Raw genomic sequence first — 17,407 nt, 5'->3', positions numbered from 1 at the left:
GGATCTGTTCTGTTCTTGGCTTTCCTAAGGCTATGAGTACATCCAAACTGAGATGGCAGCTGCTGAAACCAGTATCCCTATGACACTGGCAACAACTGCTTATTTTCAGCACCTCTGAAAATCATGTAGTTTTTGGAGTGCGCAAAGATGAGCACTGGTTTGGGGAGATAGGTGACACAGGTTTTTAGATAATGGACTTTAGGTAGATATCTAAAAAGTTTTTAAAAATCAATCTCAACTCTTTTTGCCTGAAACAGTTTCTGGAAACCTGGTGGAATTCTGTGCCAACTCTTTCCTGAGAAGGGAACAAATTAATTTAAGAAAATACTCAGAATATGATTGGACAAGGAAATAAAAACATCAGTGTTCAGTGGACAGCCTTTCTGATAAATCACAAATGGTCCTTCCTAAAAAGGAATATCCCATAACATACCTAAACAGAGAAATCCTTGTGATTGAAGTTAACATATTTTTTTTAAAAGGATAAAATGAACAGTGGCAACATGGGCACTAAGGTGTTTTAGAGAAAAAGAGCAATAGGAGCTCACAAAGCCTGGACTCTAGATTTGTACTGGTTTCTCTCTTGGTAAAATTTTTATGAAGTGCCTTGAAATAGTGCTGCTGAAGCTAATCAGCTGATCTGTAGTTTAGATAGTAGGAAGACTGTTGTTCTTCTCCACTCTTCTGGATACTTCTCTTGCTTTCATTTTGAACTCAAAAACTTCAGTTGGCTTTCCCTAATTTAACATCCTTCACCACAATGCCCTTTTGTAATTTACCCACCTTTTTGTTATTCAGTCATTCCCAGCTTCTTCAGCTGAGCTGACACGATGATCTGCACCATTTCCTTGAAATGTTCTCCCACAGCGTTTTAATAACTCCCCCAGGCAAGTTCACAATGCCCGGGCCCTTTCAGGTTGTGTTACTGCTGTTTGAGTTGTGGGGACAATCATGTGGCAGCAGCCAGTGATGCAGCCACAGCTGTGCGCTGAGGGAATATTGGCTTAACCAGGGCATGTAAATGGGATGTCTTGTCTGAGTTCCATCAGGTTTGTGAAGGGGAAGGAGGCTTTGACTGGCAGATTTGCCAAGCCTATCAATAGCAAAAGCAACCATGAGCTTAAACTACCAAAATAATTAAAAAACGAGAACAATATTGCAGTAGTTGCCTGCATAAAGAGGGGAATATGAAGCATACATGTAAAAAAGGTATAATGCAGTAAGATAATTTAATATAGTAAGATAATTTCAGAATCCTACATTCACTTTTCTTATCCATTCTGGAAAAAAGCCCAGAAGAGGCTGAGGTCTAATCTGACACCTTCACTCTCACAAAGGGCTCAAAGTCCATTTTATTTCCCCAAGAGAAGGCTAAGAAGGGATTGGTTTTTGTTTGCTCCATATATATACATACATATATGTACAAGTAGATTAGACAAAACTGCTTCCCAGCAAGCAGAAATAGTTGTTGAGATTAGTGGTGGGACACTGATGAGTGTGAACCAGAAGCAAGATGTGAGTTGGAATCACTGGAAGTATTGCTGGGACATTTTAGATAAGGGAATAATAGGGTCACTGTCACTTGGTTGAATGTCTTTCTTTAAACATCCCTGTACCTCTGACAGCTCATGGCTTCTGTGTGAAGCAATTGTTGCATGACTGCTTACCCACTGTCACAGAAAGGTGGGATGGCTCTCCTGGCCCTACACTCTATGGCTGCATGTTCTTACTTTGCCTGTTCTGTTCTTCTCCCTCATTTTACTCATAGCACCATACTGACACTGGCAGCAGGCACATCTTAATCTTCTGTATTTGCACAGCTTCCTGTGCTGGGATGTTTGGTGAGCAGAATTAATGGACAGCATTGAGGGTTAACACCAGTCCAGAGAACTCACATGAGCATGCAACTCCAGAATATTCATTTATTTATTGTTTTCCATCTCTTTTTCTCTCTTCCATAGTGAAATACATGAGAGAAGCAACCCCCTATGTGAAGAAAGGCTCCCCCGTGTCAGAGATCGGCTGGGAGACGCCGCCCCCCGAATCTCCGCGCCTGGGCTGCGCCTCTGCTGAGCCGATGGCGCAGCTTTCGCTCTCCATCCACAGGGACAGGAAGACAATTCCCCTCAAGATGTGCTACGTGACACGCAACCTGACGGTGTCAGACCCCGAAAACAGGTGAGTGGGGATTGCCTGGGGCTGGGATTTCGCTTTCACCTTGAATGGTTGCTGTCATTTTCTGCGCTGGGGTTGGTGAGCAGGGCTCTGGCCACACGATCGAGCAAGGGGAGCCAGCAGCTTTGGGAAGGGTGGGTGGTGGTGACAGAGCCACATGAGGCGTGGCTCAGCTTTTGGGTTATGCTAGAGGAACCTCAGTGCAGTAATCCAGCACTTCTGTGGGAAATAAAATCTCGGGGGGTTGTTTTCATCATGATTAAATGTCTGCTTTTGAAGGAAAAGATACTGTACACACTAATTGGTTACATCCTCCAGGCTGCCTAAATCTGATTCCACTAAATTGCATTTTCTTTCCTTTTTTAAATGAATATTGTTTTAAGAATGGTCTGGTTTGAGTATTCAGTTCTGGACATTAAAGTCAAGAAGAGGAGAAAAGTTCCACTTACAAGGCATTAATGGGGAGTTTTTGTGACTTGTTTTTTTTCTTAATGTTAAAAATAGGATGAGGTTTTACCAGCCCTTATTTATAACATATGTGGAACAGCTGCACTGCACCAGCACACTCCCTGATCCCTTCTCTAACAGCTGCTAATAAAAAAGGGAGCAGTCAAGTCAGTGATACAAACTCATTCTTCATCCAAATAATGGCGTTTTCATTTTTCTGCAGTGCTCAGAAGCTGGTGTAATGCCTTAGATTCTCAGCATTTACATATAGGCATAAGCAAAAGTTACATTTTCATTTGCAGAAAAGGATAAAGAGAAGTGGGGAGAGAAGAAAGTGGCTTGGGAAGGATGTAATCTCTGTAATCGCTTGCACTGCAATTTAGAAACTTTATTAGTATCTGTATTGTTTTCCATCTTCCCTTTCTATATTTGTCTGACCTTTTAATTTTCCCCCTCTATACTTTATTGTTTCGTATGGATTTACTTTGCCTTGGCTCTTCATCTCACGTAGTGGTTTCCACCATAGTCAGAGTAACTGACTGCTACAGAAGTGCAATTGTAAACCAGAAATAACCCTAGCAGTCCTTCTCAGCTTAGATCTAGATGTTTATTGATATTGGCCACTCTTTTTTCCACATATGTCTGCATAGTTTAAGATTTGACAGCTGTATCACTTGTCTGAGAGTTTGTCTTTCTCTCTGCCATGGTGTGTAGTTTAAAAATACTCATACAGGTCGCATTTTTTGAATCAGTACAATGTAATGATACTTTGCCTGCATTGACTTTATTTTCTCATATTTTTTCCCCTTTCTTTTTTGATTTTATTATAGTTTTCACCTTCTGTCACTCTCCTGGCCCTCAGTTGGTTTGAGAGCCAGGACTGACTCAGAGGGACACACACTCATTGCTCATGATACCTCTGCAATGGAGCTGACTTTTTTGAAGCATGCTACATGTGTGTTTTCTTCAGTGTTACTAGGAAGTAATGTGTGGGAGAGTCATATTGCTTGTTATCATGGTTTTCATTTTGTGTTGCTGTCATTTCCTGTGGAAAGAGTGACTTCTGATTTTTACTGTAGTCCAGCACAGTGCAGTCTGAGATGGATTTTTCCATCCAAGCATGCAGTACCTCACCATCCTGCTAGCTGAGTGTCGTAGTAGCACCCCATGGATTAGCATCTTTACTGGTTTCAGTGTTTTTTAACAATTCTGAACACTGGAACTCATATTTCCCAGTATTAATGCTATTACAATGCAGTGACCCTTTCTTACTGGAGTGCCTTCCAAGATAGTAATCTGATTCCAGAACAATAATTTTGTCTTCGCTCACAGCAGGGCCTAAGCCACGTCCTTACATGCTTACAACACTTCTGTTTCATAACCTAGTGACCTGACACACATAGATTTTGTAACTGATGGTGTCACTCTGCTGGATGGCCTTAAGAGAGCTCTGCTGGCAGGATGCCAAAGCATATGTTGGCCATTAAAGGGCTCCTTTGGACTATAACTGAGCTAATTTTCACTTAAGAGCAAGTGTGGACATGGAAAGCCTGAGTTTTCCAGTGCAGTGATTTCTTTAGTGCAGGCTGGGGATAATGTCAGCAGCCTTCTGGGACCAGGATGAACTGATTTGATGTCCAGCATGAGAAGATATCTATATTAAGGGACCCAAAAGGAAATACTTGCTTGTTGGCACTGAATTATCTCCAATTCTTAGAAAGCTGCAGTGAAATGTGGATTTAATGGGCTCAGAGGAGTATTGTTTTTCCCATTAGAGGTGGTAGCCCTGCAGAGGACATTTTTCTTCTCATGGGAGACTGACCCCAGTTCAGAGATTCTCAAGTTTGTGTCTACTCTCAAAGGTTTTGGTGAACTTGTTATTTTGGAGCAGAAGTGATATCTGATGCTTTTAGACCCAGCAGTTCTCAGATGTCTCCTTCACCTGATCTGCCTGTGGGTTCATTCTGGAGGAGATCTTTTCTGTTACCTGATAAAAAATGCTGTAAGATACCAAGGAGAAGATCCTTAATACAAACCAATACCAAAATTAGTGTGTAAGATTTTTTTTAAATAATAAAAGCATGGCAACAGGAGAAAAGATCATCTATGCCATTCTTCTCTAGGTGCGGGGCTTGTTATATTTTAGGCTGGAAGAAACTGGTTAACATAATTGCTACTTAAATCAATTGTTTGCTGTGTTTTCACTGATAAGTGACCTTTTTGGTGGCAGCAGTAAAGGTTAATGTCAGGCCTCACTGAGGAGCATCCCCTCCCAATGAAGGAACATGTGGAAATGATCATGGCTAGTAATGCCAATAAACAGAAAATCTTCTGCAGTGTAGAAAGCTTTTCATTAATTTCTGGTGATGATATTAAGGAACAGGAGAAAAAAAAGGTCTCTCGGGTGAAATTTTTTCTGTTGGTGCTTTTAAAATCTTGGGATATAATACAAAGGTACTTCTGTACACAACACAGGAGACACGACATTCCCTGGAGAATGAGACAATGCTATGTGGATGGAAAAGGTTTTCTCATCTGCTCTTGAAGTCACCCTAAAATTCTGCTTGCATGTCTTTCAGCCAAACCCAGGAGGTGTGGGCCTGATCCTGTCAGCACACATCATATTCTTCCAGTGTCAGGAGTCCAGAGCAGTGAGAATCTCACAGGGAACTTCAGCAGGGTCTATCCTTAATGACTTGGTTATTCATTGGCAGGATTTGGCACTCTGATGGGAAAGGTTTGCTTTGGTCTGGAAGCTAGGAAAAATGAACCGAGATGGATTCCCAACAGTGAACTTTTCCTATCACTGTCCATTTCAGGATTGGACTAATTACAATCAGAAGATAAAATTAAGCAGGTATATTCTGTAGGTGTGTGTTGGGTTTCCATGGCCAGGTTCTGGTAGCAGAGAAGCTACAGAGGTGGCTTCTGTGAGAAGCTGTCAGAAACTTCCTCCATGTCCTACAGTGCCAATGGCAGCCAGCTCCAAGGTGGGCCCACTGCTGGTCAAAGCTGATCCAATTGGGAATTGTAGTAACACCTCTGTGAGAACATATTTAAAAAGGAAAATAAGAAAGTTTCTTTGCAGATGTAATTGTGGCCAGATAAGATTGGAGTGAGAATATGTGAAAGAAACAGTCCTGCAGTTCCCAAGGTCAGTGAGGAAGGAAGGGCAGGAGGTGCTCCAGGGGCTGTAGCAGAGATTCCCCTGCAGCCCATGGAGCAGCCCATGGGGAGGCAGCTGTGCCCCTGCAGCCCATGGAGGATCTCAGGGATGCAGAAATCCACCTGCAGCTCATGGAGGAGCCCATGCCAGAGCAGGTGGATACCCAAAATAGTCTGTGATTGTGTGGGAAATCTGTGCTGAAGCAGGTTCCCGGCAGGGACCTGTGGAGAGAGGGAGTCCATGCTGGAGCAGGTTTGGTGCCAGGACTTGTGACCCCGTGGGGGATCCATGCAGGAACAGCCTGCTCCTGAAGGACTGCATCCTGTGGAAAGGGAGCCACACTGGAGCAGTTCATGAAGATCTGCAGCCTATGGGATGGACTCACATTGGAGAAGTTCATGAAGAACTGCATGAGAGGAACCCCACACTGGAGCAAGGGAAGGACTCCTGTCCCTGAGCAGCAGTGGCAGAAACAACCTGTGATGAACTGTGCAGCCCCCATTCCTTGTCTCCCTCTGCCACTGGAGGGGAGTAGGTAGACCCTGGGAGGGAAGGGGGGGCGGGGGGAGAAGGTGTTTTTAAGATTTATTTTGCTTCTCAGTAATTTCAGTTATTTTGTAAGTAATACATTCAGTTAATTTCCTGAACTTGGAGCCTGTTTTGTCTGTGATGGTGTTTGGTGAGTGATTGCTCCTGGTCCTTAGCTTAGGAACCTGTTACATTTTCTGTCCCCTCTCCACTAGTGGAGGGGAGTGATAGAGAAACTTTGCTGGGTGCCTGGAATTCAGGGTCAACCTAGTACAAGATGGCAGAGGAACTGGCTGGTATCCATTCATTCTGGACTCTGCACAGTGAGCTGCATCTGGGAATTGCCTGAGCTTCCGAAGACATCAAGGAGGTGCAGAACAGGACAGACTGAGACCTATTTACTCCAAAGGCAGCAGTAGATTCAAGGAGCTTCATTACTTTGAGATGTTTTTTTGTTTGTTTGATTTTCTTTTTTTTTCAATGGGAAATACTGATTCATTGAATGAAGTATTCACGAGATCTGTTGTGAAGCCATTGCTCCCCAAACTTCCTTTTGTACACATTTTTAAATAATAATTTTTTCTTACATTATTTAATAACAGCAGTGTCAGTAATGCACAGTAGTAGTGTCCATGAGATTTAACATTTTGAACTGTAGTATAAGTGTATAAGTAACTTATGCAGCATGAAATAGCAGTGTGATTCTGACATGGCATCTCAAAATCTTAAATATAAAACAAATTCTAGTGAATTTGCATGTATTTACTTTTGTTACAATAAGACATGAAAATAAAAGCTGAAGCTTTTTTAAGGAAAAAACTGAATTTCAAATGATTTAATATGACATAGTAGAAACAAATCCTTGCATCAAAAAACTTGAGTCATGAATGCTCACAACAAATATAAGGTGTAAGCAGAAGATTGTAAAAAATGCAGTAAAAAGACAAACATCTTGAAGTAGGTGAGGGAATGAAAGACCAAGCAGGTCCTGTACCTCTTCATGTTCCTGCTTATATAACTTAAGGGGAACTGAGGGAATAGGGAGGCAAGTATAAGGCAGTAGAGAAGGTTCTGGATATCTCCTTGATGAAAACATGGTCTGGCTCATGCCCCCAGCCTGCCTCTCTCCTGTTTGGTGAGCAGGACCATGCCTTGGTTCTGCCAGCTGTCAGCAGGCCCTGGTGTGCTGATTCTCCTCCAAGAGCAATGTGACTTAGGGGTGCACCTTTGCTGCCTGGGGTTTTTCTCTGCTGTTGGGGGAATGGTTTCCCTGAGTCACTTATGTTTGGGGCTCACAGAGGGCAGGGCTCTGCCAGAGAATGACCAGAGATGAGTTAGAGCCACCCTTGGTGAGCACAGGTCACACTTACCTTGTTTTCTGCCCCTTAGGAGGCATTTGACAGCACTGAGGAGTCAATGGCACTGGCAGTACAAGCCCAGATGGGGTTAGTGCTGGGCCAAGGCTGAGCCCTGCACCAAGGAGGAAGGAGGTGATGGCCCATGTCCACCACTGTGCTGGCACTGCTGACACTGCTGGAGCTGTGTCACTCCTGGGTGGACATCCACAGCTCTGTGGGGCTTCCTGGGGAGCTGGGATTTTTTTTTTCCCTAGTACACAGTACAGATTTAGCTGGACTGGGCTCTGGTTTAGGAAACTGGGGCCTTTTTTCTGTTTCTGTATGTTGTAGGTAGGCAAGAAAGGACAAAGAATTTATGTCTGCATGGGGGATAGAGCATGGGTAAAGATACAGAATGGGTGCATTACCAGTATTAAAAATCGCCCTCCACATCTCCTCAAGGAATTTGTGCTTTGCTCCTTGTGTTGTTATTGAGCTGCTCTCTGGCTGTAGAACCTCTGTGAAATGCAGAGACCATACTTAATTCATAGTGTTGTTGTGAGCTACAGCTTGAGATCCTTGGATGAAAGGCACATAGCAGTTAATTATCATTATTGGTACAGACATGTTTTACTGTATGAATATCAATAAGTCCTTTGAAGAAGTCATTGAGCATGCTTGAGTCAGTCTGATTTATATCAAGAATTTTTGTTAGCATTTGGATTTTTTTTTCCTGGTGGGCTGTGTTTATTATCTGCTTAGATTACTATATCAACAATCCAACATTAAAGTAAAGTAACTTGAAAGAGTATAATTCAAATCCACAAAAGAACAAAAGTGCTGATAATCAGGGTGAAACTCTGGTTTACACTCCCCTCATCCTTAAATCACCCTGCTGTGCTATTACAGTGTGCTTGGTCTGTTACAGCCTTGCCCACAAAAGGCTGTGAATTTAAAGTCATGATGCACATGTGTTTTTAACCTTAGCTTCCAACTATTTTACTGTAATGGATCCAAATCCAGCTTTTGTGTGAATCTGGATGTCTCTTGTTGTATTCCTGTTCTGCAACTGCTAATCTGCTTACAAAACGTGCTCTTTATGGGAAGGGATGAACAAGTAGGCAGCACCTGAGGTTTATCTACTGTTGCCTCTTTCAAGCTGAGAGAACTTAGGTACTTCAGCTAAAAAGGCATTCTCTTTAGTACTCTGAGAGTAGGAGAGGGAAGAATTTGGGGTATGGACAGCAGGAGTGGAGTTGTGGGGTCGGTCATGGGGAAGGCCTCCTCTTCCTCCTCAACACCTGCATGGCTGTGGGACCCTTCTCAGTAGCCAGGGTCAGTGCATTCAGAGCTGGGGTTGTCTCATGAGGGACCTGTAACTTTGCATTTTTTCTCTCACAACAGTGTTTTGGGGGCAAGGCATTAACTGCTACAATTAATTCATTAACTGATAGATTTAATAATTAATGGTTCTATAACTGGTTGTCTGACAGCTCTCTGTCATCTACATCATCTGCTTTTTGGGCAGTCCTGCAATTGCTGATGCATTTTGTAAGCTGCAGTCATCTATCTTGATTAGGGGCAGTTTTCTAAACCTGTAGGAGCTGGAGCTCTGAAGCCTCTAGACAGAAATGGTGATTTTAAAATTTGATTTTCATTATGTGAAATAGTTGTTTTCTATCATTTTTGAAACTCCCAACAAGCCAAACAGTTTTAGTCTGGGTCATACCAATTTTTCTGTTAGCCTAAATTTTTTCTCATCTTTCTTGAAAGGCCACTGAGATCAGACACTTCTGTAGGACTATCCCTCCCATAAAGATGGGAGGCATTTTTGCCTTTTTTGAGACAAATCACCAAACTAGGGTGAACTTCATTACTTTGGTTTTTTCTCATTATTTATTCTTGTTCTGTTAAATCACATTAAAATAGGTTTCTAATGTTCTAAAGACTGATGTAGTCTCTGGGCAATGGTTTGAGAACTGAATTACTGGGAGATGCACCAGGATCTGGGAACACAGTGGAAACCCCTGAGTTTTCCTGCAGGGTGCTTGAGATACCAGTGTAGAACTGGATTGTTACAGCATGTTGTGACTGACCTTCAATCTCTGCAGGTCCTGGTGAATTTGGGACTAGGCATGTCTTATTTTCTTGAAAAAAAAAAGATTAATCTTTTCTCCTGGTGTAATGGCATGGGGCTTTCTCCCTTCCCCATCCTTCTGGGCCATACAGGTGTGCTCCTGATGTCCTTCCCATCTCCAGCATAAATGAAATAGGAATGGGTAAACCTCTTGCATGTGTAACTCAAAACCAGTGTCTGTGCATGCATGCATGCATATATGTGACTATAAATAAAACTGTATGGATGTCTGTGTGTATGTGTGAGCTGGGCTGAACATGACCTGACATGAATAAAATGTGTCCTGGTGAGTTGGGTGGTGAGGAAGGATGTGAGTGATGAGGAGGTGGCAGTAACTAAGGATGGAAGAAAGCTTTCAGCTGGATATTTGATTAACAAGCTTTTAATAAAAGTCTCTATTTCCTGTGAAAATACTTAAATAATGAAAAAAACTCCACTATATGCTGGTGGGTTTTTGTGTTGCCATTTTGGTTTTTTTCAGCCATTGCTTCAGTTAGGGGAATTTTGAAAAAGTCAAAGAATTTGGATTTTTCCAATCAGCTTCAGATGTAGAGGGTTGAGCTGAGAAATGGAAAAAAGAGCAAAGGAACTGGAAAATAATCAGGTGAAGGGAAACAGAAAATAAGGAGCTACCTTGAGAAATGGATGGAGGGAAGAGAGGAGCACAAATTAAGAAAAAGTGATTAAATAAGAAGCCAAACCAGCAAGGCAGAGCAACAAACCAGAGAGTGAAGACTGCAGCAGACTTTACTTAACAAACACTTTTGTAAAAAAGAAAAAAAACCAAAGCTCTGAGAAGGTGTAGATAGAGGGATGCTCTAAGAAATGTGTCACAGAGTAAAGGGAAAGGAAGAGCAGTGGGAGTGCTGCAGGGAAGAGGAAAACAAATAGTTAATTGTGTTTTTATGTGCATCTGTATGTAAAAGCATATAAGTGCTGACACCCAAGCTGCTGCTAAATAATGTTGAAGAGCAGTTTAAAGACCCCTGAGATGTCCCAAAGAAATAAGATTGATGTGCAAGGGTTTCAGTTGCCTGCTATGCTCCCAGTTCCCGCAGTCCTTGTGTTATGGCTTGGAGACACTGACAACCTCAGGGCTCTTTTTCCTGCCTGGTGTTTGCCCTGTGCTCAGTCTTGGCCTTTCCCTTGCCTACCAGCCCATCTGCAAATTGGATTTCAGTCTCACAGCTCTGATCTAGCCTGATCTGCCATTGATTAAGGAGCAGGATTTTCAGCTGGAGTATTTAAAGCTGCTCTCTCTTGCACCTCATGTAGTCACGGGAATGGCAGCAAATGGCAATCACGGTGTGAGCCCTGGTGCTGGGCTGCATCAGAGGTGCTCCAGCTCAGTGTTGGTAGATTCTGAGGCTGGTCCTTAGTGCTTAGGGGTTGTGTGTGAATTCTTTGCTATTTTAATACCCTCTGCTCACTTCTAGCTTGCTTTCTCCTGTGTTTCTGCTGATGGAAATTCCTGTTTTACTATAGTAAGAGTTTTGCTGAAGTTGCTACTTCTTCTCATCACTTACATACAGCTTTTCCATCAGACTCTGTGTCTATTCCATAGGAAGATGGGTCTACTGTCAGTTGTGAAAGTGCCAGGAGGTGACCCATGCACACTGTCCCCAAAGAAGCTGGCAGTATCTCTGGGACACTGGCTCCCAGGTGGGGGCTCTTCTACAGCTTGCAGAGGCCAGTAATTGATCCAGAAGGAATTTGTGGCTTTGTAGTCATGGTTGTTTGGCTTTGGTTTTGCTTCACTTGGCAAGTAAGCAGTGATCCCTGGGATTCTTGATCATGGAAGCCAAAAAGTAGATTTATAACATAGTGAGACATTGAGACATACCCTGCTAGATAAGGTACACCTGCCATTTCTCTCTTCCAGCAAGACTTCCTTCTGTGACAGCTCATCCACAAGACAGAGCTGATCTGTCAGCAGCCCTACTAATTTTCCCTGTTTCCATATCAGTTTTCACCCACACTTGTGGATCACATCCTCTTCTTTACCCTGGGTCCTACTACAGCATTTCCTAACAGCAAGAGTGGCATTCCTTGCACAAGACATCTAATTCATCTCCAAACCCATGAACTTACGCAGCAGCATGAAACCCTCCACCCTCTTCTCAGCTGGAAGGGGGCATTTTCCCCTGTTACCAACTGCAGTTATATGCTCTTTGCCAAGCCCAGATGCAGCTCCAGCTGCAGAAGGTTTGCTTTGCTGCTGCTGCTGCTGCTGCTGCTGCTGCTTTGAGTTTGGCTGTGGGTTTGCTTCAGGGAAAACAGCTGCTTCAGGGAGCTCTGCTCAGTGTATTGAATATACCAATCACATCTTCTGTTCTTAAAATTTCAGCATCTTCTAATGTTAAATCAAATTCCTGACATCTCTATGAAATAATGCTGTTAGTGGGTTTTTTTCCCAAATAATTTACCCCAGCTCCTCCTTGGAACAGCATCTTTGCCATTGTTTTGTGCTGATTCTGCTGTGAAGAAGGCTGAACTCCATATTCCTGGATTACCAATATTCATTATAATTACAACCAGAATATAAAAGAAAAAATCAAGACAGTAAAATATAAGATAATTTTTGGGCACTGTGGTGTAAGAGTCCTGCTCCTTAATATCCATAAACATTTGAAAACTATTCCATTACTTTTGTGGTTGTTCAGGGTGAGGAAGGCAGTGTTTGATGTCTCTGCAGATTGGTCAGCATCTGCATGCAGTGGTGTGAGCAAGTCCATTGCAGAACCAAATCCTTTCTTTACTTGCATGTGGCACAACTCCTCTGATATCCCTTGTATTAAAGCCCAGCTGGTGGCAAATAGAAATGAAATCAACTGTGACAGCTCATTAGCGATATATACACCCTCTGGTTGGATATCAGTCTAGTCCAGCCCCAGGAAAGTATCTACATTGGTTTTAGCACTGTAAGCTGAAAGCCACCAAGTAACTGTTAATACAGCAAGTACTCTTCTGACAGCAAGGGGACTGAGAGCCTTTCACATAGAAAAATTCCACTTGATTACCAAGCAGTGCTTGCTTGGTAAAATTGCTTTCACTTCCATTTAGGTTCATCAAATGAAGGTGCTTCTTCAGAGAGTATGCTGGGGAATTCATTGCAAGCCTAACAGTCTCTCTCTGGAATATTTTCCTTGCAGACTAAGCCCGAAGTTTCCATTGCTTAGTTTTAATGTATTCAGTTCCTGGTTCATCTCCTGATGCAGCATATAGAATTCAAAAGAACCTTAACAGTTTTTTAAAATTTATTTTATAACAAAACCTACAACTTTTCAAATATAAATCAGGTTGTGTTCTTCTAAATTCCCCCTTTTCCTGGAAAGGTTCCTATGTTTGTACACTCAGAAAAACCAAAATTATTTACTGTGGTTTCATGTGCAGACAGTGATGGAGGAGAAGTGCAGAGCGAACAGTTTGGCCTTTGATTCATCTTTAAGTTTGCAAAGTCAGTGACAGCCTGTTATGTTCCTCTCTGTGCCAGTGCAAAATCAAAGTAGTGTGATGGACTTGAATAACTCTGGCTCCAGCTTATCATTAACTTCAAGGGATTTACTCCACACTTTAATCAGTTACTGAATACATAATCTGACCCAGGAAGAGTCATGAAGTGTAACTCAGTGCCTGATTTGGTCCTGAGCCAGTGCTGGTGGCAGAAGTACTTTCAAGAGTTTTGATAAAAGGTATTTCTTAGATAATGAACACTCCTACAGAAAGAAGCTTTATCAAAAGTGGAATGAGTATGGTCTACCAAACATTTGCTTTCAACTCCTCCTGATCCTCTGTGAAGTAGAAAATCTGATGAAGAGAGGAAGGGAGTTTTCCTCTTACATGCCAGGTTACAGCATTTGGAAGCACTGGGTTTTGTGTCACCCCCGTGTTCTGTGGGTGGAGAAGAGGATGCTGGAAACACTCCTCAGCTCACTGAGGGTCTTTGAGAAGGAGAGAGAAAATTACTCTTTTATGATAAGGTTTGCCAAATGATCTCTGAGAAAATGTGATATCATTCATATGCATTGCCAAGCTGGAGAGATGCCGCGCATCTTGGCAGTCATCTAGAGCTAGCATATAATTCCTTTGGGTTGGTATGGGCTTTATCAGAAACAGCTCCATATGCAGTATTTACATAACTGTGGTGGAGTGTGAGAATAAACACAGCTGTGGCATTGCCCTAAATATTTCAATTCAGTGGGGAATTAAGGGAACTTTATCACTGAACTGCAGATAAACAGAAGTCACTAAGAGGTGGTCAGTTTAGCCAAGGAACAAATCAAAACTACAATGGCTAGACTGCTGGAAGCATTTAAGTGCCTTAGTCTTGGAGTTTACTAAGGTCACTGGTATTTTCTTCTTTTCAGAAAGTATGGAAATGCCATCAGTCAGCTGCTATACAGAAAGCATCATCCATTTGGATTGGTGAATCAAAGCAGCGTGGGCTGAAAGGCAGAAAAGGAAAGAGTTTATAGGGATGCAGCACTTTCAGCATCTGATTGCAGTCAGAGCCCATGGGTTTCCAGGAAGATTTGAAGTTTATTTTAGTATCTCCATCCCAGTTGACTGTGGAGACAGGAGTCCTGGGTTTTTGGTGGAAATCTGCAAGCTTGGTTTCCTAAGGTTTTCTAGTCCAGATCTCACAGCAATCGCCAGTAGCAGAATTCAGGCAGTTGAGGATTTAGACTTTGGGGTGTGTAAATAAAAGTTGGCCTATGTAGCAGCTTGCTGAGGAATGATGCCTGCAGATGTATTGCTCAGAGTGGACAAGTGCCGTGGATAAATAATAATTTAAGAATAATTTTCAGCATGTCAAAGCAGCATCCTGTTTTGAACTAAGTTTTGAGAAGTGTCAGTAGTATTGTCCAGTCATCTTGTTACTCAGCTCATGGAACAAGGAAGACTTTCTGCATTGGCAGTGCATCAGCATCACACTTTGGTGACCGACAGGCATTCCCAAACTAGCTCTATTACAAGTCACTGAGGGATGAGTATTTTTGCAAGCATGGCTCAGTATATGTGTATGCATATGTATACTAGAATTTAGACTTTGGTGTCACATTTGAATATGTAGATATTAGAAAGAATATGTGTGGTTAGAACCCCTTATACAGAACTGTTGACAACTGTCTAAATGTTCATTATTTTAGGGGATAGAACTCTTGTAGAAATACTTAAATAGTCACCATCAAGGAAAATACACTTTGATGAAGGCCAGAGTACTAACATACCTGTTTATATGTTAATCCACTTGTTTGAAGGAAGAATTTACAAACTGGAGGTAAACAAGTTGCCATTTGGAAGCTCTTTCAGCTCTCAATAATTTAAGTCAAAACCTGCTACAACTCTAACTTATAAAGAAATCACACAAGTTTTCTGCTGTTCCTTTGCAACTGAAAAAGCAGCACTTTCTTCTGAGCCTTCAGAGTCTGTGTTCAGCACTTTGTTTACTGCATGATGTGCAGCAAGGTTGTAGGTGGAAGTCCCCTGTAGAAACCACAGGCTTTGCAAAGAGCATTGTTTCACACAATTTATATGGTGTGTTAACATTTTTCAAATGCAGCACAGGACTGCTGTGTTGTCCAAATAATTTGTATTTTTAAAAGAAGTATTAAAATGGGAGACAGAGGACTGAAAATCCTGATTGCTGCTCCTGGCCTGTTCCCTGCCTTGTCCGGGTTCTTCCCCTTTTCCTTTTTTTTGTTGGTGAAATGAGGATGCTGTCACTGACCTCATTTGTGAAATACTGTAAGATCTCCTGCCAAAAACTGTTCTGTAAGTAATAAGCAACATTTCACTGATTACCACAATGTATTTTGAAAATCCAAGCCTGTCTAGCTTGTTTTTGGTGGTGGCTGCCTACAAGAACACACTCCAACTGCAGTTCAGAGTCACAGTGGGACTCAGCAGTGGGAGAGCTGTGTTTGTGATGGAAACACAGACTGGAGTATGATAGCTGTGCATGACTGTAATGATCTGTGGACACAAATGGCTAAATCCTAACCATGAAGGAGATGACTGTTTCTAGCAGTTCAGAAAAAATGGCAGTGTGATTTGGAACATGCCTGTCTATAAATACAGTTTTCTAGTTCAGAAGACTGCCATCATGTATCAAGGAATTTTACTTTGGTACTTGAAACTGAAAATTTGGTGCATCTTGGAGTGGCTAAATAGGAACATTAATTTTCAGATAGTGCTGAACTGCAGCAGCTTTACTGAGGAAACATGCATTACTGTGTTGGCTCAGTGCTTCCTGAAAAATCAAACCACTTCTTAAGCTATCCAGTGATTTAAGACCCTGAACAGTTCAGCTGCTGAGTTTGGAAAATCATGACCTTTTCTATATTTAGAACAGTGGCTACATGGAAACCTCCCCTTCTCAAAATGGACAAGCATGAAACCAGGGATCCTTCCTCTCTGAGCCCCAGAGAGCTGTGCAGATCCAGTCACTCTCTGTTCTGGATTCTGCTCTGGTTTAACCAAATAATTAAAACCTCTTAATTGTTAGTTAAGCTCCAAATTGCTGGATTTTGTAATTGCACAACAAATATTTGCATTACAGTTCTGTTTTGAACTTCAACCTGAATAAATTCCACTGAACTAATTAATTTTCTGCTGCAGAAAGGAGTCATTGTGTGTCCCAGGGCCTGGGCAGGCATACACACGACATGCTTAGGCTCAGATCCCAGGTTGAATTTGGGAGGGTAACATTCAGGGGCTGTCACTGTACTTTTACAATAAAAAAGCGCAAATGTGATACAGAGTTGAGTGATGGGCAATGACCAGGGCTTTGTTTTATAATTGCTACATAAAGATAAAACAGGCTGTTACTTTTTGGGTTATTTACCAGATGTTCAAGTAAAATGGCCCACAAAGCTATAAAGAGCACACAAAGCCCCACTAATAGCTAATAACTTCACTAAGAACAGAGCTGAAATAGCTGCAGCTGCCTGTCAAAGCACTTTTGTTGTTGTTGTTAGCAAAGGTGTTGGCACAGGTCCCATTACCACAATGAACAGGATTCATTTTCCTGAAAACTGTGTTCAGTTGTACTTTTCAAACCACAGTGGAAACCACAGGATAGTCCAGTAGGAATGTTTTCTTTGAAAGAGAACTCATTTCCTTCTACAGGAGTTTGAAAATCTGTGAAAGGTGCCTGCCAGCAGCAATCATATGATTGTTGTTAGCACTTTCTTGTAGCCACTGTTAGCAGGCTCTAAATGGAGCATTGAGGATGCTGGTAACTCCTGGAGAAGGCCAGTTGTGCCAGGCCTGTGTTAATGTGTAGTGGTATCACTGAAACCACAGAACAATCCTAGGAAAATCCCTCTGTTTGGGATGGGGATGATTTTCATTTACCTCTGCATGGATAAAATAAACACACTGAAAAACTCTGGTTGTGCCATGATAACCAGCTAAGGAAAGCAGCAGCTTATCCCTGGCTTCTCCACAGTCATCATCCACACAGTCTGTGGTTCTGGGCAGTGTCCATGTCAGTGCATGTTCCTCTTGCCTCTATATTCTAAACTCCTATTGGCATGCTGTATGAGGGGTTGTATCAGCACTGGCAAATCCCCTTCTCAAGGATGTTATCATAATGCCAGTAGAGACCTGGCT

At 42.2% G+C, this 17,407-nt stretch overlaps 1 protein-coding gene across 1 annotated transcript in view; it reads left to right on the top strand.

Moving 5' to 3' along the window:
* SNTB1 (syntrophin beta 1) overlaps positions 1 to 17,407 on the top strand; it is a 112,248-nt gene that overhangs the window by 54,015 nt on the left and 40,826 nt on the right. The window contains exon 2 of the mRNA XM_071421723.1: positions 1,962 to 2,178. Coding sequence (XP_071277824.1) covers positions 1,962 to 2,178 — 217 coding nt within the window. The remainder of the gene's footprint in view (positions 1 to 1,961; positions 2,179 to 17,407) is intronic.

Source organism: Agelaius tricolor, unplaced genomic scaffold (assembly GCF_023055355.1).
Source record: "Agelaius tricolor isolate 1412-34295 unplaced genomic scaffold, bAgeTri1.0.p SCAF_2, whole genome shotgun sequence".
Classification (NCBI taxonomy): Eukaryota; Metazoa; Chordata; class Aves; order Passeriformes; family Icteridae; genus Agelaius; species Agelaius tricolor.
Note: the sequence above shows the minus strand (reverse complement) of the source record. Positions and strands in the feature narration are given on the sequence as shown.